Source organism: Tamandua tetradactyla, chromosome 3 (assembly GCF_023851605.1).
Source record: "Tamandua tetradactyla isolate mTamTet1 chromosome 3, mTamTet1.pri, whole genome shotgun sequence".
NCBI lineage: Eukaryota > Metazoa > Chordata > Mammalia > Pilosa > Myrmecophagidae > Tamandua > Tamandua tetradactyla.
This window is the reverse complement of record NC_135329.1, coordinates 56314309-56336337: the sequence shown is the minus strand read 5'-3', so window position 1 is coordinate 56336337 and position 22029 is coordinate 56314309. Positions and strand designations below refer to the sequence as shown.

Below are 22029 nucleotides of genomic sequence, written 5' to 3'. Positions count from 1 at the left end.
TAATGTACCTCAGACAGCAGGAGTTAAAACTGAGACTCCATTATGTATTTTTAAAGAATGGACTGAAGACAGGGGGGGTCGGGGGTGGAGAAGAAATAGGGCAGAGGGTCCCCAGCACCACCACCGGAGTGGCTAGAGAACCTCTTCCTATTCCACTTCCTCAGCCATCACCCACGGGCACAGGAAGAGCAAAAGGACCATGGACACCTGATCACCCAGCACACTCACACCTTATTCCGGTCAAGGAATTGTCACTGTCACACTCACTATCTATCTGGCTAACTCAGAAGCAGCCTCTTGACACACTTCTTTCAGAAAGAACCCTCCATGGAATCGAAGGGTGTCCTGGGAGCAGAATCAAACCCAAGAAAACAAAAGAGAGTCAAGGTTACAGCGAAATATAATAAATGGTGTAGATTACTTTCTGAAAAGTCACTTGGTGGACTGTAGCAAAGTTAAACAATACAGGACACATGTCCAGCTTGCAAATCAAAGAAAGTTTATATGATTCAAAGGAAAAAGTTACATTACACATACTCATTTAAATAAGTCAACATCTGTTACATAAAACATAATTATGAAACTTTTAAATTTTATTATCAAAACTACTTAAAAGGCTCAAAGTAAAAAAAGATCAAGCGAAATTGTTCAAGCAATAAAGTGCACTGGGGGACCTGCCTCATCACACCTGCCCCTAAGACCCAGAGACATCAGATGAGGGAGGCCACAAACAACAACAAGGGTTCCGGCTCTAGGGATAACTATTTTTCCAGATGGGTACAATCTTTCAATGAACAAACAGAAAAAAGACATGTATATAAGTTATTTCTAAACTAATCAGGAAATGGAAGTGTAAATTAAAACCATTTTTAACACACGTATTCTTCAGAACCTACAATGCTCTGAGAAGGAAGTTCTATTTGAGAATCAACCACTCAAAGGCCTTGTATTATCCACCAGAGCACTAGTAGGACAAAATTATTTTGCATGTCATAATTAAGAAAAACTCCAAATTTGACACCATTCATGGCATACCGTCAAAAATGTTTATGCTGATTTAAGATATGTGTGGGAGAGAGAAAGGATTGGGTTGATGGAGAAAAGCATGAGCTATTATATACATTTAATTACGGTTCTCTTGCAATTGTGTCTCATGCCAAGTAAGATACTCAACCATGTAAGCATCCAAAAAATGTGAAACTCTCATAAAAATACAAACAGCACTTACTTAACAAACATGTTAAATAGCATTTGATAATAAAGCTCAACATGACTATCAAATAACACACAATGAATGACCAGGTGAGGGGTTGTATCAAAGATGAAAAAGACCTGAACATAAAACTTAATTACATTTAATTATTCAATATTTCACCTTACTATCATTTCAAAGGTAAAAGACAATAACTAAAAGGCAAAGACAAAATCTAAATATGCACTGCACCATAAAGAAATATTTCCAGGCTAACAAAGTAGTGCAACATTCCATATATTCCTTATATTTATTCTGTTGCCTGAATTTCCAACAATATTTAACAAAAAAGTTTCAGTGGATGCAGGAGGAAAAATCTCTTGTATGTCTGGGACATGGATTTACACAATTTAAACATGGCACCACGTTCTACTTTCTAGGTAGGATGCAAAAAACTTCTCACTTTTACTCCATTCCAAGTAATTCTGTTTGAACAAAATAATTTCCTCCAAACAAAACAAATGAAATGGCAACTGAATAGTATCACTGCCATTTAGCCTAACTTGCATCTCCTACAACTTTTAATATTTAATAAATAAAGGAATTAGAGGACTGAGGCTGGACATCTTATACATGCACTTTACTTCACGTACGATGGACAGTGAAAACTTTCCAATTTGGTGAAAAATTTATTGAATCAATAAGGAAATTCCTTTTTACTCTAAGACATTACTCTACCCACAACATATTGTGGAAAAGGCCACATCAAAAGAAGTTAATTTACAATTTACAAAGCAGCCAGTTACTTGAGTGTTTATATTATCTTTTTGGTGTTTTAGATACAAAGCAAAAGATAAATATTAGACACTCAAATCCTACAGCAGCTCCCTGCTCACTGGGTATCTACTGAGTATTTTTTAAGTTATCCTCTAGGGTATATTCTTAACAAGTCATGCCTTGGACACAGGTGACTGATTCTAATTAACCAAAATTTTAGTTTCTTGGGCTATAATCCCTTGAAAATGTTATAAAGAAGCTGACATCAAAGTTTATTTTTCCTTTTTCTTTAAGAGGGCCTTATTTAACCAGCTCTGATTCTAAAATATTCTTAGATCCACAAGTCTGGATTATAAACTTGTGACTTATTTTCTGAATGGAAACTGTACCAAGTTTACTAAAAGTAGGGCCATTATAAAAACTTTTTATTAAACACTCAAAAGCAGGTTGTAAAATCATCTATCTAGAAATTGGTGATCTGAGCACTAACGATATAAATATTTTTATAGAAAACGGTATAAAAATTAGTACCCTGTCTCATTTCTACAAAACATGAATAGAAAGGTTGTAAAAACCCAGATTTTGTAAACTTTATTGCCAAAATGTTTGTTTGAATGCTGGTGACTAAGCTTATCAGATTTTCATTCCATTTCCTTAAAGAAAATTGTGAAATTGCAAAAGATATCGAACAGGGTCCCAACCAAAAAGAAAAGGTAACATACTTTCATCAAAACCAGCTCCCCACCTAACCCCTAACCCCCCAAGTTATTTGGAGAGGAAACCATCAATTCCCTTCTGTGTTATCTCCATTCCTGAATAAAGGCTGCTGACAGATGCCAGCGGTACCTGCCCAGCAGACCTCTCAGGCAGAGGCTGGCACGGAGCGGGTGGGCTCCCGGGCTTCTCTGCCGAGGCGATCCGGCTCAGCTTGCCAACCTCCGCCTGCCAGCCGGGGATCTTCTTAGTGGTCATGTGGCGCCGGGCGTGCTTGGTCAGGTGGTCGCTGCGCATGAAGCGCCGCTCACACACCGGGCACACAAACTTCTTCTCCCCTGTGTGAGTTCTGCGGTGGCGAGAAAGTTCATCTGAACGGGCAAATTTTTTATCACAGCCATCCCAGCTGCAGCTGAACGGCTTCTCCCCTAAGAGGTGAAAAAAATACATATTAAGGGAAAAATAAATGCTCAACACCTACCTTATCGAGCATGTTAATTTAGGAGCTTTAAAGGTTTCTTTCCCCCAAACTCAGAAGAAAGGAATGTTCTGTTATTCTGGTATGGGGTTATTCAAAAGTCAAGAAGACCTCCATACCGTATGTATCCCTAGCACACCTAAGATGTCATAAAGGGCCCACAGTGTGTCAATACAACCTCATCTTTCATTAAGATCTTTTAAATAAAAACAAGTCTTCTGTTACGGTGGGGGAAGGGTTCGTGAAAGGAATAATTCCCTCCCTCTCAAGATGAGCAATACATTGGAAAAATCCCTTGCAGGATCTGTAAGATTTCTCAGACCATTAATTCCATTTTTATCTCTTATTACATGACAAAGAGGTTAATCACAGAAGGGTTAGAAATCTAACAGCCACCTTTTTACAACCTTAAGGCTAGTAACAGACTGGGAATCTCATCTTTGCCATTCATTCATTCATTTTCAGAACGGCCAGTACTGTGCGTTCTGGGAAGTCTGGAGGCCAGCAAGGGCATCCTGATCCTCAGGGAGCACCGTGGGGCTCCCCCAACTCCTTAGCAGAGCTGCCTGGGGCCTGACCAGTCAGCAGGTGTCTCCCTCGTCTGATCCTGAAGCCATCATCTTTACTGGACTTTTAACCACCACACACCACTGGTGAAATCTCAGGAACTGGTTTTCCAGCACTGTTGTGCACTGCCATGCAGCCTAGTTACCTACGGACACAGGACTTGTCTGAGTTACCCAGTTTTGTACAGTCAGGCTTTCAGCACACTTTGAAAGCAGGTGGCTAACACATGGTTTTAAATGAATGAGGGTTCAAGAGATACCAACTAAATTAACAGGAAAATTCAACATTGCAATGGTCTTCTATGAATTATTTTAAGAACCAGGGACCAAAACTTCAGGGATCTCAAAGAATCCATGACCCCGCACTGTCAGCTGAAGCATACCCCACCTGTTCCCAAGAAACAGCCCCCCAGTGCTGGCAGCAGCCCAGGAGGCCCCAGTGGCAAATGGAGACAAACAGTCCTTTCAGCATGTATTTATAAAATGCCCTGCCCAATGGCAATGCTTGTTCTCAACATATTGTAATGTAGCCTTCACTTACTCCACCTTATTTTAATTTTTAAATGTTTTAGGTTGGTAGAAACAAATGAAAAGTGATCTCATCCAAGGCAAACTTATCCAAAGTTTCTATTTCTTATGAAAACTCTTGTTTTCCTCAAATGAGCATTTAGTCAAAATGATACAAGAACTGATTCTTCTAACCTTTACAGTTATTTAAATTGAAGTATTTTGGGAAACAGGTAAAGAGCGTGTTTTGCTGTATTTTATGCCATTCTGTCAGTATTTCTAACCAAGGGAGGCTGGCTGAATTCAGAGTAAAATCTCATTCAAACACCTTCCAAATGTCATTTGCCCTCTTACGTGACCTGAAGTTTTAAGTTTGGCAGTATCAGTAACAAGTAGCGCCCACTAAGAAATGAACTTGTATGAGAAGAGCAAGTAAACCCCCTCCAAAGGACCCATGTCACTTTTATACAGTGGTGGCACCCATGCTGCAGCTCTAAGGACAAATCCTCATTTACTAGTGTCAGGCTCTGGGTCAGACCGCAGTAATGAGACAATCCAGGTGGGAGAAGACAGGCAGTCCATAAAGCAGAGGGTCAGACAAGGAACAGGCCACCAAGAAACACATCTAAGAACTGACTCTGGGAAGGCTCTTAAAGGGTTTTGTTTTCAGTAAATTACGACAGACAGAGGAGCGAGGGTGGAGGGCAGAAATATTATGGAACTGAAGAGAGGGTAAAGGAGGGTGTTTTTACAAGGGCAGAGAGCCAACTATTCATGGGCCATGGGAAGGGCCAGATTCCCAAAGCAAATGGCTTTGTAGGATGGAGGGACAGCAGAGCCCTTATTTGTAAGGTCTGAACCCCAGGATGTACTTCACTCTGGGAGCAGGGGCTGCCATGACTAGAGCTGTAATGTGTTAACAGGAAATCGCTCCATCTCAAACGCATTTTGGAATAAAGTACAACAGTAACTCCCTCCGATTCTGTATTCCAATACTTACTCTTGTCCCACAGCCTATTAACAGTTGCTCTGGTGCAAAGGGTGTTCTGCAGTGAACAGAATTTAAGCAACACACTTCTTTACTGCAGAACCTTAAACTTGTTGATGTGCTACCTATGTTGAATCTCTAAAAGGTGAGTTTAACAAGGTTATTAACATAGGATCCAAACAAACTCACAAAACAGGAGCTCCACTCACCAATCTGAGAAACTGCCTTATCTACTTCTGCAGAATCTTTACCAGGCAATGTTCTGACCTATGCTAAACAATGTGACCACAAGTGTCCATTTAAATTAATTAAAATTAAAATCCATCTTCTCAGTCACATATGTGACTAGAAGCTATTGGAATGGACAGCACAGGGAGGGCGCATTTCCACCATGGCAGAATGTTCTATTGTTGAACAGAGCTCATAAGAGACAATAAAGAGATCACTACATCATGATAGTTTCTCGTGTCACTTTGCTTTATGAATTAAAAATTGTATGTTCCCAAAAGAAAAGTACATTCCTTTAAAATATTCTACAATTTGAACTTTTCAATAGTTTGGAGAGACCTTTCCTCATAGTAAGTCAAGAAGAGATACACTGTTGCTTTACTGAATGTGAAATGTACAGTTTCTAAAGTGCAAACGGAATGAGCTGTAGTCTGCGATGTGAAGAGGGATGGGCAGGGTGGCAAAGGACCATAGTCACAGATACCTACGTTTTCCTGAGGGGCTGATCAGCTGGCACTTTCTGTAAGAATCACTAATGGTCATGCTAAGAACCCCAAGTCGCTATTAGGTTGGAAAGGCTTTTCAGAATCAAAGAGGAAGAACACTATTTTTACATTCTATTTCCTAAATAAAAACTAGGCCTTATGGGGACAAAAACTGCAAGAGAAAACAGATTTTCCACTCCACTCTCCTATCACCACTCTCGGCTCTTTCCAAAAGGAAAAATGTTTGTGAGTCAGCCACACCTTCCACCTTTCTCTAGTGGCTCTCATGCTTCCCTCCCGCTTAGGAAAGCTCAGGGGTATTTCCTGACCATGACATATTCGGTGCCACCCTCCTCTCTCCCAGTGCTCACCTGTGTGAGTGCGGAGATGAGCCTTGAGGTGGGAACTTTTGAAGTAGGTTTTCCGGCAACCTGGGAAGTTGCAAACATAGTTCCTCCTTCGGGAGAAGTCTACCTGAGGGGTACAGTTTTGGCTGGAGGTGATGAACACAGGAGCAGGGGCGAGAGGCAGCAGCTTGGTGTTCCCCATGGCCACGATGCTGGACGAGCATGGGGCAGGCGGGGGCAGGGCAGCCTGGGGAAGAACCAGCATCACAGCTCCCTGAGGCAAAGACGGGCCCACAAACATAGGCTGGGGCACTGGAGCTGCCTGGGGTAAGATGGGTTTGACCATCCCTGCAGATACTGGCGGAGGGGACTTCAGAAAGGCTGATATCACGCCACTCTGTCCAGTCACAGGAATCATCTGGCAAAGGACAGGGGGACTGGGCACAGGGACAGAAATCAGAGCAGTGGCTTTTCTTGGCAAGTCGTTTTCATAATTCTTTGGTGAGCAGGTCTGCATTGCAACGGGCCATCCCGCCTGCTGGCCTTTATCAGCAGGGATCAGGCCACCAGAGCTGTGCAGGCAAGGCTGGCGGGATACCAAGTTAGTGCTGAGCAAACTGTTCGCAGGGGGTATGTCCTGCACAGCTTCAAAATGCCCCCCAAACTGTGCTTCTCCCTCTCTCTTGTCTCGAGTCTGGGCTGCCAGAATGTGGCCAGGTGCAGGACTCTCCCCTGTGTGGCAGGTCACACCCATCATCACGGCTCTGCAGGGGGGGCCGGAGGCTGGCTCCACTTCAGCTGCCATGGCAACGGATGGCAGGATGGCTGGGACCACGCGTGCTTTGGAATCAGGTACCTGGGAAGGAACAGGTGTCCCTGTTGGTGGTTCCACAAAATCGGGGCTCTGAGGAGGAGTCATGCACTTAAAAAAAAAAAAAAAAAAAAAAAAGGACTGTGTGAGATTGCTTTGGTTAAATTTTAAAAGGGACTTACTTTGATGATGCTGCCCCCAATGCCTTCGAAAAGAAGCCTCTAGTGGAGACTGTCTAAGCTGGCTCACAACAGCCCTCAGGTGGGGGGAGGGGGGTGTTTCAAGGCTGCCCCTGAAGCTCCTTTCTAGGTCTCTTCCCATTTTTCTGACCCATCGTGCCCCCACACCCAAATCACTTAAGAACTCATAATCATTTGCCTGTGTAAGAAATGTCAGTGCTGTTTTGGAACTTACAGAACCACTGAGGTGGTTAGGACTTCAAATGAAAAAAAATTATACTTCTAAATGAGAGTTTTTCACAATAACTTTAGATTCTCAAAAAAAAAAAAAAAAAATTAGTGGTTAATCCTTTCAAAAATACTCATCGAGTGCCTACTAGGTAAATAAAACCTATCAGAGCCTTCCCTTAAAAGGCAATCATTTCATCAGTGGTTCTTTTAAATACTCCTGAACCAAGCTTCTCTTCGTACCACCCTGCCCCCTCCCACAATTCCCAATTATCGTCAGCCTCTCTCCAGAACAGCCCAATGCCCAGTAACTCTGAAGGTGACTTAAGCAGTCAGGTCCACTACTTCTACAATGCCACCAGCAACCACAGTTCCCTTCTCAGCCCTCTGGATGTCTGCTCTCAAAACCCTCTTCTTCCAGGGCAATTTCTAGCCCAAGATAATTAAACTATACTTTTCACTTCTGTTAGCAAGCTATAGCTCTCAACTTCACCAAGCTGAGACTTTCTCCAAGAAATTTCTTAATGGTAGCAAGTTAGAAACGTAACAAAAACAGAAAACCAGTGCTTTTTGTACTCAACTCACACAATAAAGAAGCCTGCAGCAAAGAGGCCAGTATTTCAACCCAACTAAATTAGGCTGTCTGATGAGTGACGCCTCACCCACACAGCCTGGTCCAGGCAAGGCCATCCATGGGGAACCTAAGCCCCATCCCACAACTCCCCAGGGATGTGAGTACATTTTACTTCTTCACATTTTACAACCTGTCTACCTCATCCTGAGGATATTTTAACCCCATGGCTGGTAAGCTAAGATCCATCAACGGAAAGAAAACACATTTTCAAGAGATTAAGAGTTTTCATCCCTTAGGACCCATAAAGGCAGGGTATACACTTTTCTAGCCAACCTCCCAGTGACTCGACCCAAGAGTGCGCTCCAACACATTTAAAGCACTCTGCCCCTAACCTCTTCTTACCAGGGCTGATAAAGAATGGAAGTCCTTTGGTAGCTCGGGTGTGGCTGCATACACATGCACGGTTGTGGTGACATCCCCAGGGTCCGAGACAGGTGTGAGGGGCCTTATCCTTAGCAGATCACCTTTCTGGGGTCTCTGACCCCAGGAGCTCATGCACACCAGAGCCTCAACAGCTTCGATGTCTGTGTGCTCCAAGACGCTACAGGTAGACCTTTCACTGTCATGCCGCTTCCTCTCCAGGATCGATTCACATATGTCCATGATGTCAACCTAAACGCAATACGATGCAACAGTCTCTCAGTCCCAGTGGAAAGCAGTTGCTACTCCTGGACAGATGTGTCGACTCACACATCAGAAGGCTGCACAGTGCAACCACACAAAACGAGCTCTAGTTTCTAGTAAAAGATGCTAGCAGAACATTCGTGACAATCAGACTTTTAAACCAGTGTTCTGAAGAGGGCAGGAAGATGACAGGACTGGGTGGCGAGGTGTTTCCAGAGAAAACTGCAATTCTTAACAAAGGTGAAGAAGTGCATCTTCCTTCAATCAATGACCCATGATACTTTAATTCTATATGTGGAAGGAAGCCCAAATAGCTAATATGAAAACTGTTCTGGGGAGGGGGGGACCTGTCCTGAGGAGAGGTACCCTGATGCCATCTCAGAAGTCTTTTCAACAGGTGAGACCAGAGCAAGGCTCTTCTGAGTTGATGGTGGCCACCAGAACAGGGTCCCTACAGAGGCATTTTTGGAAACTCGGGAGCATTCCACCCTGACCCTTTTAAGTCAGGACATCATCATGAGCAGGCTGTCCAGGTCACTGAGCTCCATGACAGAGGTACTCATGACTACTGAGCCTTCCTTGTCTCTTCACTGGCTCAAAAACAGCCATGCCACTTGCTAATGCCCAGGGTTAGCAGACGGCAGAGGACAAATTTTAAAAAGCTCTTCCACCACCCTGGAAAGGCATCGCTTTCCGAAGCGGCTGGCACTAACTGTTCTCTTCCAAAAGAAAAGTTTAAATCAATTTCCACTAACTGTGCCCTATCAGAACTTTATGTCTTGCCCAAGATCCCGCCCCCCCCCCCCCCCCCAGAGCGAACACAGAACCTTGACACACGCCCCCCGGCCCCCAGCTCCTGGTCCGTGACCTGGTCCACACAACTAGTGGGGGAGAGCAGCCACTGGGCGTGATGTGGGAGATACCACAAGACGGGACGTGACTCCCGCCAAATCTCCTGGGACCGGGGACGGAAGCGGGGAAGCCAGCCCAGGCCTCCCATCCGCTGCGGACGACTGGGCCCGGAGACCCTGCAACCCGCCCCGGCCACCAGGCCCCACCCTGAAGGGGTGTCCCCGGGCCGAGGCGAGGGGCGGGGTCCCTAGATCTCAACCCCAGGGCGCCCCATCAGGGGCGTCTCCCGCCGGCCGCGCCCTCGTCCCAACAGCCGCCTTTTCCCGAGGCCCCGGGTGCCATCCTGGCCGCCCCCGCCCCAGCCCCGCGCGCCCGAGGGCCAGCGCCAGGCAGCGCGAGACAAAGCTGCGCAGCCCGCGCGGGGAGCACGCCCCTGCCCCCTGCCCGGCCGCCCCGCTGCCCACCGCCCCGGGCCGCTAACTGGGCAGACGTGGCCCACGAAAGCCGCTACCCGCGCGCCTTGCTCCCCGGGCCACCCACAAAGGCCGCCGCGTCCCCGGCCCCGGCCCCGACGGCGACCCCTCCCACCCCCTTCCCGCTCACTCACGGCGCCCGCGGCTCCCGGAGCGTGCATGGTGCTAGCGGTCCAGATGCACAAAGCGGCTGCCGGGCGTGGGCCTGGCGCAGGGCGGCGGCGCCCCGGCCTCTCCCCCGGGCGGCAGTTCTGCCCCGGCGCAGCCCACCAGGCCCGGGGAGGGGCGGGGCGCGGGCCCTAGGGCGCGGAGGGCCGGCCGCGCGCGGGGCGGGGCGCGGAGACCAACCAAAATACGCCGCGCCCCGCCTGGGAGCGTGGAGCAGCCGCCGGCCAATCCGCGCTCGGCCGGTGCGCGGCTGACCAATGGGCGCCGCGGGGCGCCGCGTGATCGGGGCCTGGCCGCGGCGTGATCCGGCCGGGCGGGAGGTGGCACGTGCTTGGGGCGGGGCCAGGGGCGGGGCCTGATGCCCTGGAAAGTAGGGGAAAGGTCCTGGAGGCTGAGGGGGGCGCGGGGCGGCGGGAGCAGGGGGAAGTCCCCGGCGCCGGGCGGGGCGGGGCTGTGCTAGGGACTGGTAGTGGAAGCCCCGGGCGGGGGCCTGGCTTAGCGCGCTTAAAGGAGCCGCGGCAGCCGGTCCGGACGCCTTCGATGTCTGCCTGCGGGCCATCCTAAAGCGAGCCTGTCTGGGAGAGGTGACCCACTTGTATGCCCCGTCCCGGTGTCTGTTTACACCTTTGGTTCTTAGGAATGCATCCCTAAGCGGGAAAGAGGTTTGAAAGCCCATGGGTGACATTTCTGCATCCTATCTTTCCTGAAAGAGTGGTGGGGAAAAGGGGCCTAGCACCCAGACCACAAACTTCTAGGCCTGCTTCGGACACTGCAACCCTTTCCCGGGCATCTCTCGGCCACAGTGGGCCACCTTGTTAAATGGAGGCAGGGGAAGCCGAGATCAGTAATATTCTGAAACATGCCTGGTGAAATCCCACCCGTTCTTCCAGGCCTTTTGGAAACCACAGTTGCAGGCGTCTCTGTGTGTGACTTACTCATTCCCGCAGCTCCAAGTTCTCTGAACAGAGAACCAGAACAGGCTGGATTTTTTGTGTCCACCGCCCTTTCCACCCCGCGGCTCCCAGCCGCCAGCGCAGAAGGTGGCATTCCTGTAGTCATCCGCTCAGTCCCCATTGACGAGTGCTCAGATGGGTTGGCATAGTGCAAGGTGCAGAGGAGGAAGTGGGGAATCCTTGTCCCTTAACCTCACAGCAGGTGTAACTGGCATAGAAGGAGACAGGACGACTCCACCCAGTTGTCTAACTGGGAGAAGCTCTGGGCCCAAGGAGACAAAGCATGGCTTCGCCAAACTTGCAGGAACAGGCAGAGCAATCCCCCAAGTTACTAATCAGTAAACTGAGGCCAGACTCCCCACCCCTTACTACTCACCAGCCTTCTCTGATTAGGCAGAGGGACTGAGTTGGTCTAACAGAGATAGCTGCTGAAAGTGACAGTACGAGGTTAAAGAGGAAATTACCACCAAGATGGCAGAGTCTCTGAAAAGGGCAGATGATTTTCTGGTGGGGAAAAGGGTTACTTTAGATATAGACATGGTCTCCAGCACCACAATCTCGTTGGTCTCCCTGCTGTGTCTCTCGCTCCCCGTATTCCAATTCCCACCTGTCGTCCAGAGTGATCTTTCAACCTTTGGGTGCCTCCCACTGCCCTTGAATATCCTCACTCCCTACTGTGGCTTGTGAGCTCTTGCCGGGATCTGTTTTGTCCCTGCTCAGGCCTCATTTGCAGTTACTCTTACCACACCTGGGCCCTATGCCTCCCACCCTCTCGCCAAACAGTGCCTCCTCAAACCCTCTGCTGTCTCCAGGCCCTCGCACCTGATCAACTCAGCTTTTCCCCCAAACATATCTCCCCAGAGAAGCCCCCGCTAACCTACCTATCTAAAGCTGGCCTTCAAGTACTCTCTCTACATTCCGTCTTCCTCTTTACTTCTTCACACCACTTTTCATGATCTGTGATGCCTCACTTTCCTGCACCTACCAATCACATCCTGCCCCTTTTCCTCCTAAATAACTCTCCAATCATGAACTCCTCTCCTTTGACCACCCCTTACCCTTGTCCTGGTCACTGGAATTACTGCACCTGCCTCCCAACAGGTCTCCCTGCCTCCCACCCCACCACCTGCAATCTGTCCTTCACCTCACTGTCGCAATGATCTTTTGGAAGCAGAGCTGATTGCAAACCTTCACTCAGTCTCCACTCGGAATCCAATAGCTGCAGGATGGAATCCAAACTCCTTAATCAGAAATACACGAATCTTCATAACTAGGCCCCAGCCAGTCCTTCTTGCAGCATTTTGGACATTGCCCTAAATCCTTTCCCCTTCTGCTTTCTGTCCCCCTGTCTCGATACAGAACCCTGTGCTAAGGTTCTTTCCAGTCCCCAATGTCAAGTTGAGTTACTATTTTCTGCTTTACCCATGGTATTCCCTGTGCATGGAACACCCCAACCTTCTCCACTTTTCCTCTGTAAGACTGCAGCAGTACTCCCTGGGGCAGCCCCTCCTCACTCCCCCCAAACAGGAAGACAGCTCGGCAGAATGCAACGTGCGTATACTCTGGGGGTCAGCCCTGGATCCAAATCCTAGCTCTGCCAGTGAGAACTTGGTCAAATCACGTGGCCTGCCTAAGGCTCGTTCCTGTGATAGTAGGTGGAAGCAGTAACAACTCTCACTCCAGGCCCTGGCTCTTCTCCCTAGCCAGCAGGAATATCTGGAAACCTGTATAGCCCAAGGCTCTTCAAGGACAAGCCTCCTTTCTTCCCCATATTTAGCCCATGTTCCACTCAGACACAGAGACAGAGGCAGGTCTCCTTATGCTGGCCCCTCCTCCCTTCTCCCTCACCTCTGCCCCTGCAAGGCCAATCCCCAATATCATCATCTTCACCAAGCCTTTCTTGAACAGGCCGTGGTTGCCGCCAAACCCTGACTTCTGGCCCTGCCTGTAGTCAGAGGACTATGGAGTGTCTGTAAACTAAAGGCAGCAGTCCAAGTCATTCATTCACTCGGAATCCTCATTGACAGCCTTGCCTGCACCAGGCCGCACAGACTGGGGAATGGCATGATCTGGCAGAAAGATTGGATGCTGACACAGATCGCTCCTCTATAAAGCAGAGCATTATACCTTGGGCCAGATTGCAATCTCCTTCTCTTGTATCCTTCCAGAGATAGTCTATGTACCAACAAACGTATTTTTTTTCACATCAGTGACAGTGTTCCATGCACATTCTCCAAAACCTGACTTGACATCGTCCTATGACTTGGAGATTATTAAATATCAGCATATAAAGATCAGCTCCATTCTTTGTAATGGTTAAATAATATTCCATTCTATACATGTGACCTAATGCATTTAGCCACCCCTACTAACAGGCATTAGGGTGGTTCCTTTTTGCCAGGAGCATCCTTGTCCATGCAACATGTTATCCACATGGAGTGATAGCTACAAGATCAGTTCTGAGCATTGGAAGTGCTGGGTCAATGGTCAGTACTTTTTTTTTATTAGGGGTTTGATCAATTTTATCAAAGTGTAGTATGTATGTAGACAAGTGCCAGTGCTTAAGTGTACAGCTTAATGAATTTTCACAAGGTAAGCATGCTTGTGTCAAGATCAAGAAACAATGTTAGCAGAGCCGCAGAAGCCCCCTCGGCTTCCTTCCTGTCACCCTGCCTAGGGTGACTTACCATGACTTATAATGCTATAGGCAGGTTTTGCATTTAGTGAGACTTTCGAAAAGAGAATCCTACAGTATGTTCTCTTTCGTGCCTGGCTCCTTTTCTCAATGTGTTGTTGGATGTAGTCGGAGTTAGTTTATTCTCATTGGTATAGAGATTATAGCATGATATGTTTATCCTGTTTTCCTGTTGATGGATAAAGCTGCCATGAAAATTCCAATCCATGGTTATGTGCATTTTTAATTTAACAAGATACTATCAAATTGCCTCTTTCCCCCAAGGACACTATTGTGCCCATTTACTCCGCTGACAGGGGACTGCAAAGCCAGTTCCCCTCTTTCCTGCTGGGCCCACTCAGATTTTCCCTTTACTAAGCCAGGTGGAAAACACCTAGAACTCATAATATTATTTAGTATTTCTCTGATGGAATTTAGATGAAAACTTTCCATATATTTAAAAGCCAATTTGATTTCTTTCTCTGTGAACTTTAGAAGGAATTTTCGAGGTTAGTACAGAAGCTCGAGAAGATTTATAAGAGGAAGGGAAGGAGCCAGTGGAGAAAAAGTACTGTTGTGAGCGAGAAGAGGGAGGGGCTGATGGGTGGAATGAGACCAGGAATGTCAGGAGCCGGTTTGGTGGGACACACAACAGAGGAGCCACCTGGGCAGAAGGGAGGACCTGCTTCAGTTGAGGAGAGGAAAGAATAGACAGTGGGTGGAGATACAGGAAGATTCTGAGATGGAGAGGCGAGAATGTCAGGGTGCTCGTATGTGACCACCTTCTTGGGGTCATGGCAGGACGAGCCATCTGCTGTGGGGAAGGGTCCCAGTGAGGTCGAGACTGGGTGGGATGAGGAAGATTTGGAACAGACTGAGAGGGAAATGTGCTCAGGACCCAGCCACGGAAGTGTAATGGAATCAGTTGTGCATAGCATCTAGACTGCAGGTAGAATATTAGAATGACCTTGAACAAAGAATTGGGTTCTGGTCCTAGCTCTGGTGCTTAAGTGCTGGATATCCACTGGCAGATCCCTTTCTCCTCCTTGAGCCTCAGTTTTCTGATCTGCAAAATGGGATTGGATTAGCTCTGTGATTCTGATCCATCCTGAACTAAGATCAAGTTAGCGTTCACTGGTCTAGTAAGAATAAGAAAAAGTCAATGAACGGATTTTTTTTCATGTACTTAAGTACAATTTAAGGATTATAATTTATTTTGAGATTATATCCATCCTGATTTTTCTTTGTTAAAATGCCATCTTTCAAAAAGAAAAAAAAAATGTCTTCTGTCATGAAGGGATCATATCAATATATGTTTTTTGAAATGTTTTTTATTGTTAAATATAACATATATACAAAGAAAACAAAGAAAAAGCAATAATTGTGAAAGTACGCTTCAACAAGTAGATACTGAAGAGATATCAGAGTTTGTTATAGGTTACCATTTCACTATTTCAGCTTTTTCCTTCTAGCTGCTACAAGACATGGGAGGCTAGAAGAAGTTTTTTTTTCTTTTTTGTGAAAAATAACATATATACAAAAAAGCAATAAATTTCAAAGCACATTGCAATAATTAGTTGTCAAACAGATTTCAGAATTTGGCATGGGTTACAGTTCTGCCATTTTAGGTTTTTACCTCTAGCTGATCTAAGATACTGAAAGCTAAAAGAAATATCAATATGATTTAGTAACCATACTCATTTGTTAAACCCTACTTTCTCTGTATAACTCCACCATCACCTTTGATCTTTCTCCCACTCTTTAGGGTATTTGAGCTATGCCCATTCTAACTTTTTCGTGTTGGAAGGGGCTGTTGATAATATGGAATAGGGGAATGGAACAAGTTGATGTTCTGGAGAAGTTGGGTCCTCTGCATTTTAGGACTTATCTGGTCCAGGGACCCATCTGGAGGTTGTAGGTTTCTGAAAAGTTACCCTACTGCATGGAACTTCTGTTAGGATCATATATAATGCCCTTGGTGTTCTTTAGGAGTGGCTGGAATGTTTTTGGTTACCGTTTGGCAAGTTATGGTAGGTAGCAATGTCTAACTGAAGTTTGCTTAAGAGTTACCTCCAAAGTAGCTTCTTGACTCTATTTGATACTTTGTTACACTTCTTTTCCCCTTTCTGGTCAGGATGGCATTGTTGATCCCATGGTGCCAGGGCCAGTTTATCCCTGGGAGTCATCTCCCATAACTCCTGGGAGACTTTTATCCCTGGATGTTATGTCCCATATAAAGGAGGAGGGCAATGATTTCACTAGTAGAGTTGGGCTTAGAGAAAAAGAGGCCACATTTGAGCAGCAAAAGAGGTCCTCTGGAAGTAACTCTTGGGCATAGCTATAGGTAGGCAAAGCTCCCCTGCTATATAAATAAACTTCCAAGAGCAAGCCTCAAGATCAAGGGCTTAGCCTATTGATTTGGGTACCCCTAATGTTTGACTCCCTAATGTCAGTATATGGTTTTAATGGCCTATCTTGTAAAACCCAAACATTTGCAAGCCTATGGCAGCCCCTCAAGTTTGTTCTAAAGTTTTATGGTCAATACACTCTCCCAATCTGGGAATCTCTGGATTAGATGTTTTTGGATGTCACTTCCGATTCTGATAACCCTTGGTTCTACAAGGCCTGGTCTTCCTCCCATGCTGAGTTTGGTGGAGCTGATTGTTCAGACTGATGATATGCACCCCACTTCATCTGTACTAGGTCCACTAGATGCTTTGACCCAGAGGCTGCACACTGTGGAAAGTTGAGAACCCACAGTAGGCAAGACTCCTTCCTCTTATCCCTCACTCTACCCTTAGACACTCAGCATCCCCTACCCTGAGAAAGTTGCAGACTGGCTGGCCCAGGCCAGCTCTTGAGTATTTCAACCTTTAGCAAGAGCCCAGCTATAGAGCTGGCCAGTGACAAAGCACTGGCCAGAGGCTGCCCTCACCAGCCCCCACTTCTCTGTCAGGCGGGGCTGGAGAGCCAGGAAGTCCTGAGGGAGGGGAGGGCTTGGTCTGGGTCCAGCCCAGTCTCCCTGCCTTTCTCTTTCTCTCTGTGTTTGATCTTATTGGGCTGAAAGCAATGCAAGGCCCAGAACATGTTGTTAACCAACTCGCTGCTTGGTCAACAATCTGGTTGATCAATTGACTTAATAAATGATTGTCTAATAGGACAGATTAATGAATCACTGACACATCAGTTCACAGGCCTGCTAAGTGATCAATCCACCAATCACCTGGAAAGAAGAGTCCACTGCTCCCAACACCATGGGACTCATTTCTCCTTCACCTGGGGCCGCTGGCAAAGGGGAAGCGGAGGGGCTGTAGATGTAATTGAGGCACGTTTCATCCAAATCAAACGAGTTATTTAGCAGATGGGAAATTGAGGCCCAACAAGTTCACACAGAACCAGTTTGCTAAGGGAGAGAATTTTTACTATGTTTCCTTGTCTGGCATCTTTGAAGCTTCAAAGGAGGTTCAGTTCAACAAACTATTAAATGCTTAGGTGAGCCATGTATTATTCTGGGCGCTAGCTTTTCATACCTGTTGTAGTTTACCAAAGATGATGAAATGCAAGATAGCAGAAATGGGTAGGCTTTTACAATGGGAATATATTAACCTACAAGCTTACAGTTCTTAGGCCATGAAAATGTCCAATTCAAGGCACCAAGAGAAAATGCTTTCTCCTTGAGGACCGGCTTCTGGTGATTCTCAGCTCCTCTGTCACAGGGACAGGCACATGGCAACGTCTTCTGGTTTCTCTCTTCTCTCCCCGGTTTCGTTGCTTCCAGTTTCTGGCTTCAGTGGCTGCCTCACTGTTTTCTGTGTGTCCTCTCTCAGCTCCTCTGTCTTTACTCTCTGAACTTCTCTGGGGCTTTTTTCCTTGTGTTCTCTCTGTCTTTTATCCTCTTATAAAAGTCTTCAGTAAAAGGATTAAGACCCACCCTAAATGAGGTGGGTCACATCTCAATTTAAAATCGTACTCACAATGTGTCCACACCCATGGGAATGGATTAGCTTTAAGAACATGATCTTTTCTGGGGTACATACAGCTTCATATTATCATAATCCTTTTTAATCCTCCCATTTAGAGATGAAGAAACTGAGGAGTAGAGAGGAGAAGCAACTTGCCGATCATTACCAGCTAGTTAATGGTTCCATCTTTCTGACTCAAGTCAAACAATCTCCTGCTGGCTTAAGTCGGCCTGGGGCAGGGCAAGCTATGAAGCTCACACCAGACACTCAAGGGAAGGTCAGCTTTCTGTCACTCCCAAATTCTTTGCTCCTGCTGGTGATCCTCCAGGCCCCAACACACACAGCTTCTCCTGATCAGGGTGTCTTCTGCCCCCTCTCTGTGTCTCAGGGCTGAAATGTAACCTCTGTGTGCATGTATCTTCTCATCTCCCAAGAGAGAGAACCAGGTTGTATCCATGGGTCAGGCACTCTGCCTCTGGGCAGAGGCTCCACGTGGCACTGAATCTGCTAACGTTTGCAAAAAGAAAACTCCGGTGTGAGACTGTGGGTGGAGTGGTCCCCGAAGGCTCTCCTGAGGGGATGGGCACTTGGCAAGAAGCTTTGCAAAGCCTGATCAGGGCCACCCTAGGGCATGGGGAAGGAGCGCCCTCCTCAGTTCAGGCACTGGCTCAGCATTCCTGGGACCATAGAGGAATAAGACCCACCCCTGCCCTTTAACATGCCCACTTTTTAGCAGAGAAGACAGAATGTACTGTCCCAAGGGCCATGATGGAGGCACAAGTGCTTCAGGAAGCAGAGGGGATAGAGTACTCCTGCCTGTGGGAGGAGGGAAGTGCTGGGCTGGGAAGGTTTCCCAGAGGAGATGTCACTTGAGCTGAATGTGAAGGGATTAGCAGGAGTTAGCCATCCAAGGAATGGAGGTGACCTTTCACTTTTAATGACACACCTCATTCATCTTGACCTTCTCCGGATCTTAGCCCAAGACCCTCATGTTGAATGGATGCTCGATCTCTTGAAATGAGCCTGGGAAAAGACCTGTGAGAATACCTAGACTGGCAGCCCTCAAACTGGAAGGATTGTCAAGACACTGATGGCTTCTGATTTCAGAGTGCTGGGATGAGACCTGAGAATTTGCATTTCCAACAAGCTCCTGGGTGGTCAATGCTGCTGGTCCGGGAACCCCATTGTGAGACTGTAATGATGAGTCCAATCCCTTACCTTGTAGAAAGAGAAACTGAGGCCCAGAGAACAGAAGCAACTTGTCCTAATTGCTCAGTGAGTGTAGCAGACAGATGACTCAAACCCATGCCTCCAGATTCCTAAACCAAGGCTCCTTCCACTGCAATGCCTGGTAGGGTCTCCTTCTACACAACAGGGGGGTCTCCCTCCTCACACCACCCCTTGGATGAAATGCCCCAAACTGCTGTCCAGAGAAAAGTCCTTAAAGATAGCCCTTGGAGGCCAGAGTGGTGCTGGGCAATAGCACAAACTGTCTACTCTCCCGGGAGGGCCTCCTGCCAGGTAATGGCTGCCCAGACCATCAGCCTGGCCAACTGCGTGTGACTGGGTGTGCCGCCAAGCTGGCTTCCCCAGTGACCCAGCCTGGCACTGGCACCAGCCCAGATTGGGCAGCAGGGGCAGCCAGGGCTGAGGCGCCAGCCACCGGCAGAGTGGCCAAGGGTGGGGTAGGGGACATCTCACAAAGGGGCACCCTGTGTGAGTCCCTGCAGGGATGCTGCTCCTTGTTCCCGCTTGCTCAGGGTGCCAGGCTGAGCCCTGGTGATTACCCAGGAATCTGCTCAGGCCGCTGAGAGTTTGCTTGACTGCTCTCATGTGCAGCACAGCCTTGGGAAGGGAAGGCCCCAAACTGGCCAGGCTCCCAGATGCAGCACAAAGTCAGATTTTAACCACCCGATTTGCTCAACCCACAGCAGGTCTGTCCCCAGCTCAGTGCTGAGCCCTATGGGACTAGAAGGATTCACCCAGCTTGGGGAAGCAGGTGGGTCCCCCCAGCAGGTGAATCAGGAGACCAGGGGATTCCTCATCTTGGGCTCCTCCTACCAGCTGCTTGTTGCTGTGCATGGGTAATGGTTGCCCTGTGTATCCAGCTTCCCCCTTCTGCCTGGTAGCCCACCCCCCGTCCCACAAATCCATCACACCTCCCACCCTCCGTGTGGGCCCCTCTTCTACCGCTCACTCATATTGATTATAATTCCCATCATCCCACTCTGGGTCCACCCTAAACTGAGAGCTCTGACTCCAAAGAATAGGGAGCTCCTACCATAGAGCAGACCTGAAGTAAACCACCACATCACCAAGAAACTGGGAAACCATTTCCGGGCTCAGAAAAGTGTGTCATACCTGGATTGGTCTGGAGCCCCTTCTTAGGAATCTTCCTGGCTCTATCACCCCTGGCTCCCCTTGGGCCTGCTAGAGGCCCAGTTGCTCCGTCTTCAGTTGCCTACAGTTTATGATCTCATTTCCTTTTGACACCCCTGCCTGTCCTCATTTCAGCGCACCAGTGTGTGCAGGAACTTGAAGAAGCAGGAGCCCTCACCCCACTGCAAGAACAGCACCTCTCCCCGCTCAGTGGTGCTGGCCACCCATGGGAGTGGAGGGACCTTGGGAAGGGACCTCGCGGAGACCTTGGGAAGGAAAACGGAGATCATTTGATTGAGTCATCGATCATTGCTTAACTCCCCAGGGAAACTACAACAGCCTGGAGTTCTGCTGTTATATCCTTTCGAGCAAAAAGATTATGGGGTTTCCTGTGAAAACCCAGTGCTCTGCCAGCCACTGGGCAGCCCCTGGGGAGGGGTGAGTGTGACACTGCTCTTGTCCTCACAGAGTTCACTATTACCTGTGCAACCCTAGTTTCCTCATCTTATAAAATGGCTGTGGTAGATTAACTGCTTACAGGTACATTGTGAGGATTCAATGAGATCATGTTCATCTCAATAGGTGGCCCGTGTGCCACAGGACAGCTACTCAATAAATGATGACTAAGAAAGCTATCTTGTGATATGGAGGCTTGCAAGGAAGGTGATGATTCTGGTGCAGCTTGATAAGAGCAATGAGAGAGAAAAGCATGGGGGGGAAGGGGACCTGACTTAACCACTTAGCTAACTGAGAGGAGGAGGGCCCATAAAGCCTTTTAGAAAACAGATCATGCAAATGTATTATAAATAAATAAAGGGGGAAGAAGGGACAATTCTCCCTTACAGAATAATTTCCAGTGATAAATGATAGATAGATAAATAGATGATTGATAGAGATAGATACCCCCCCTCCAGCAGGTGGAATTTAATTCTCACTTCCAATAAATAGAGCGTGGAAAGGAAAAACTGGTAACATTGCAGAGGAAAACCTGGCAGGTATCACCCTAACCAAGCTATGGAGGTTAACACCACCAGAGAGAAAGCACATGGATATCATGCACCTCCTGATGGTATGTGATGAAAAGGGCAATTCTTTTATGTTCTTCTTTCCCCAGATGCATAACCCTCAGCCTAATCATGAGAAAACAGCAGACAAACCCAAATTAGAGAACATTCTACACAACACCAAGCCAGTTCTCCTGAAAAGGAAAACAAGGAAAGACTGAGAAACTGTCTCAGCTGGAAGAAGACCCAAAAGACATGACAACAAAACACAGTGTCATCTCTTAGAAGGGGTCCTGGAAGTGTAAAAAGACATTAGTGGAAGAATTTGTAAAATCTGAATTGGTTAATACTACCTGTGGGTGGTTGAATCATGTACCCTAACAAAAGGCAAGTTCTTAATCTTGATTTACATTCCTGTTGGTGTGAACCTGTTGGTAAATAGGACCTCTTAAAGATGTGGTTATTCATTGCAGGGTATCCACATTGAGTTGAGGTGAGTATTAATCCATATTGGTGGAGACCTTATAAAAAGAAGAAATTTGGGTACAGTGAGAGAAGCCAGAAGACAGAGAAGCTAAAATTCAGGGAAGCCACTGGAGGGGACCAAGCATGTCCCATGTGATGGGAGGCAGAGATACCAGCCAAGGACAATGACCTGCTGGCATTAGAATGCCACAGGCTCTGAGAGCAAGCATGGCCTTGCCAAGTGCCTCGAATTGGGACATCTGACCTCTAAAACCATAAGCTAATAAATACCTGTGGCTTAAGCCTACCCGCTGTGAGGTAGTTGTCATAGCATCTGTGGC

At 47.3% G+C, this 22029-nt stretch overlaps 1 protein-coding gene across 4 annotated transcripts; it reads right to left on the bottom strand.

The window, feature by feature from the left end:
- Positions 1-416: 416 nt before the first annotated feature.
- KLF11 (KLF transcription factor 11) lies at positions 417-20690 on the bottom strand. Of its 4 annotated transcripts, none has more exons than XM_077153164.1 (4): positions 20202-20688; positions 8477-8746; positions 6307-7204; positions 417-3111 (listed from the first exon to the last, which is right to left on the bottom strand). In XM_077153164.1, exons 2-4 carry the CDS (start codon positions 8735-8737, stop codon positions 2735-2737), a joined length of 1536 nt encoding a protein of 511 aa, XP_077009279.1. In that variant the 5' UTR covers positions 8738-8746; positions 20202-20688; the 3' UTR covers positions 417-2734. The 4 variants fall into 4 exon arrangements, with proteins under 4 accessions (XP_077009279.1, XP_077009278.1, XP_077009277.1 ...); XM_077153163.1 differs by lacking the exon at positions 20202-20688 and adding an exon at positions 10218-10335; XM_077153162.1 differs by lacking the exon at positions 20202-20688 and adding an exon at positions 9627-9957.
- Between the last annotated feature and the right edge of the window lie 1339 nt (positions 20691-22029).

What these genes read in the sequence shown, in the direction of transcription:
- KLF11 (XM_077153162.1), bottom strand. Translation starts at nt 9,758, where the DNA reads ATGGGAGGCCTGGGCTGGCTTCCCCGCTTCCGTCCCCGGTCCCAGGAG. An exon ending in TCCATTCTTTATCAGCCCTG is followed by an intron (nt 7,205 to 8,476) that starts GTAAGAAGAGGT and finishes TTTTTTTTTAAG; the next exon opens with TGCATGACTCCTCCTCAGAG. An exon ending in TCATCTCCGCACTCACACAG is followed by an intron (nt 3,112 to 6,306) that starts GTGAGCACTGGG and finishes TTCACCTCTTAG; the next exon opens with GGGAGAAGCCGTTCAGCTGC.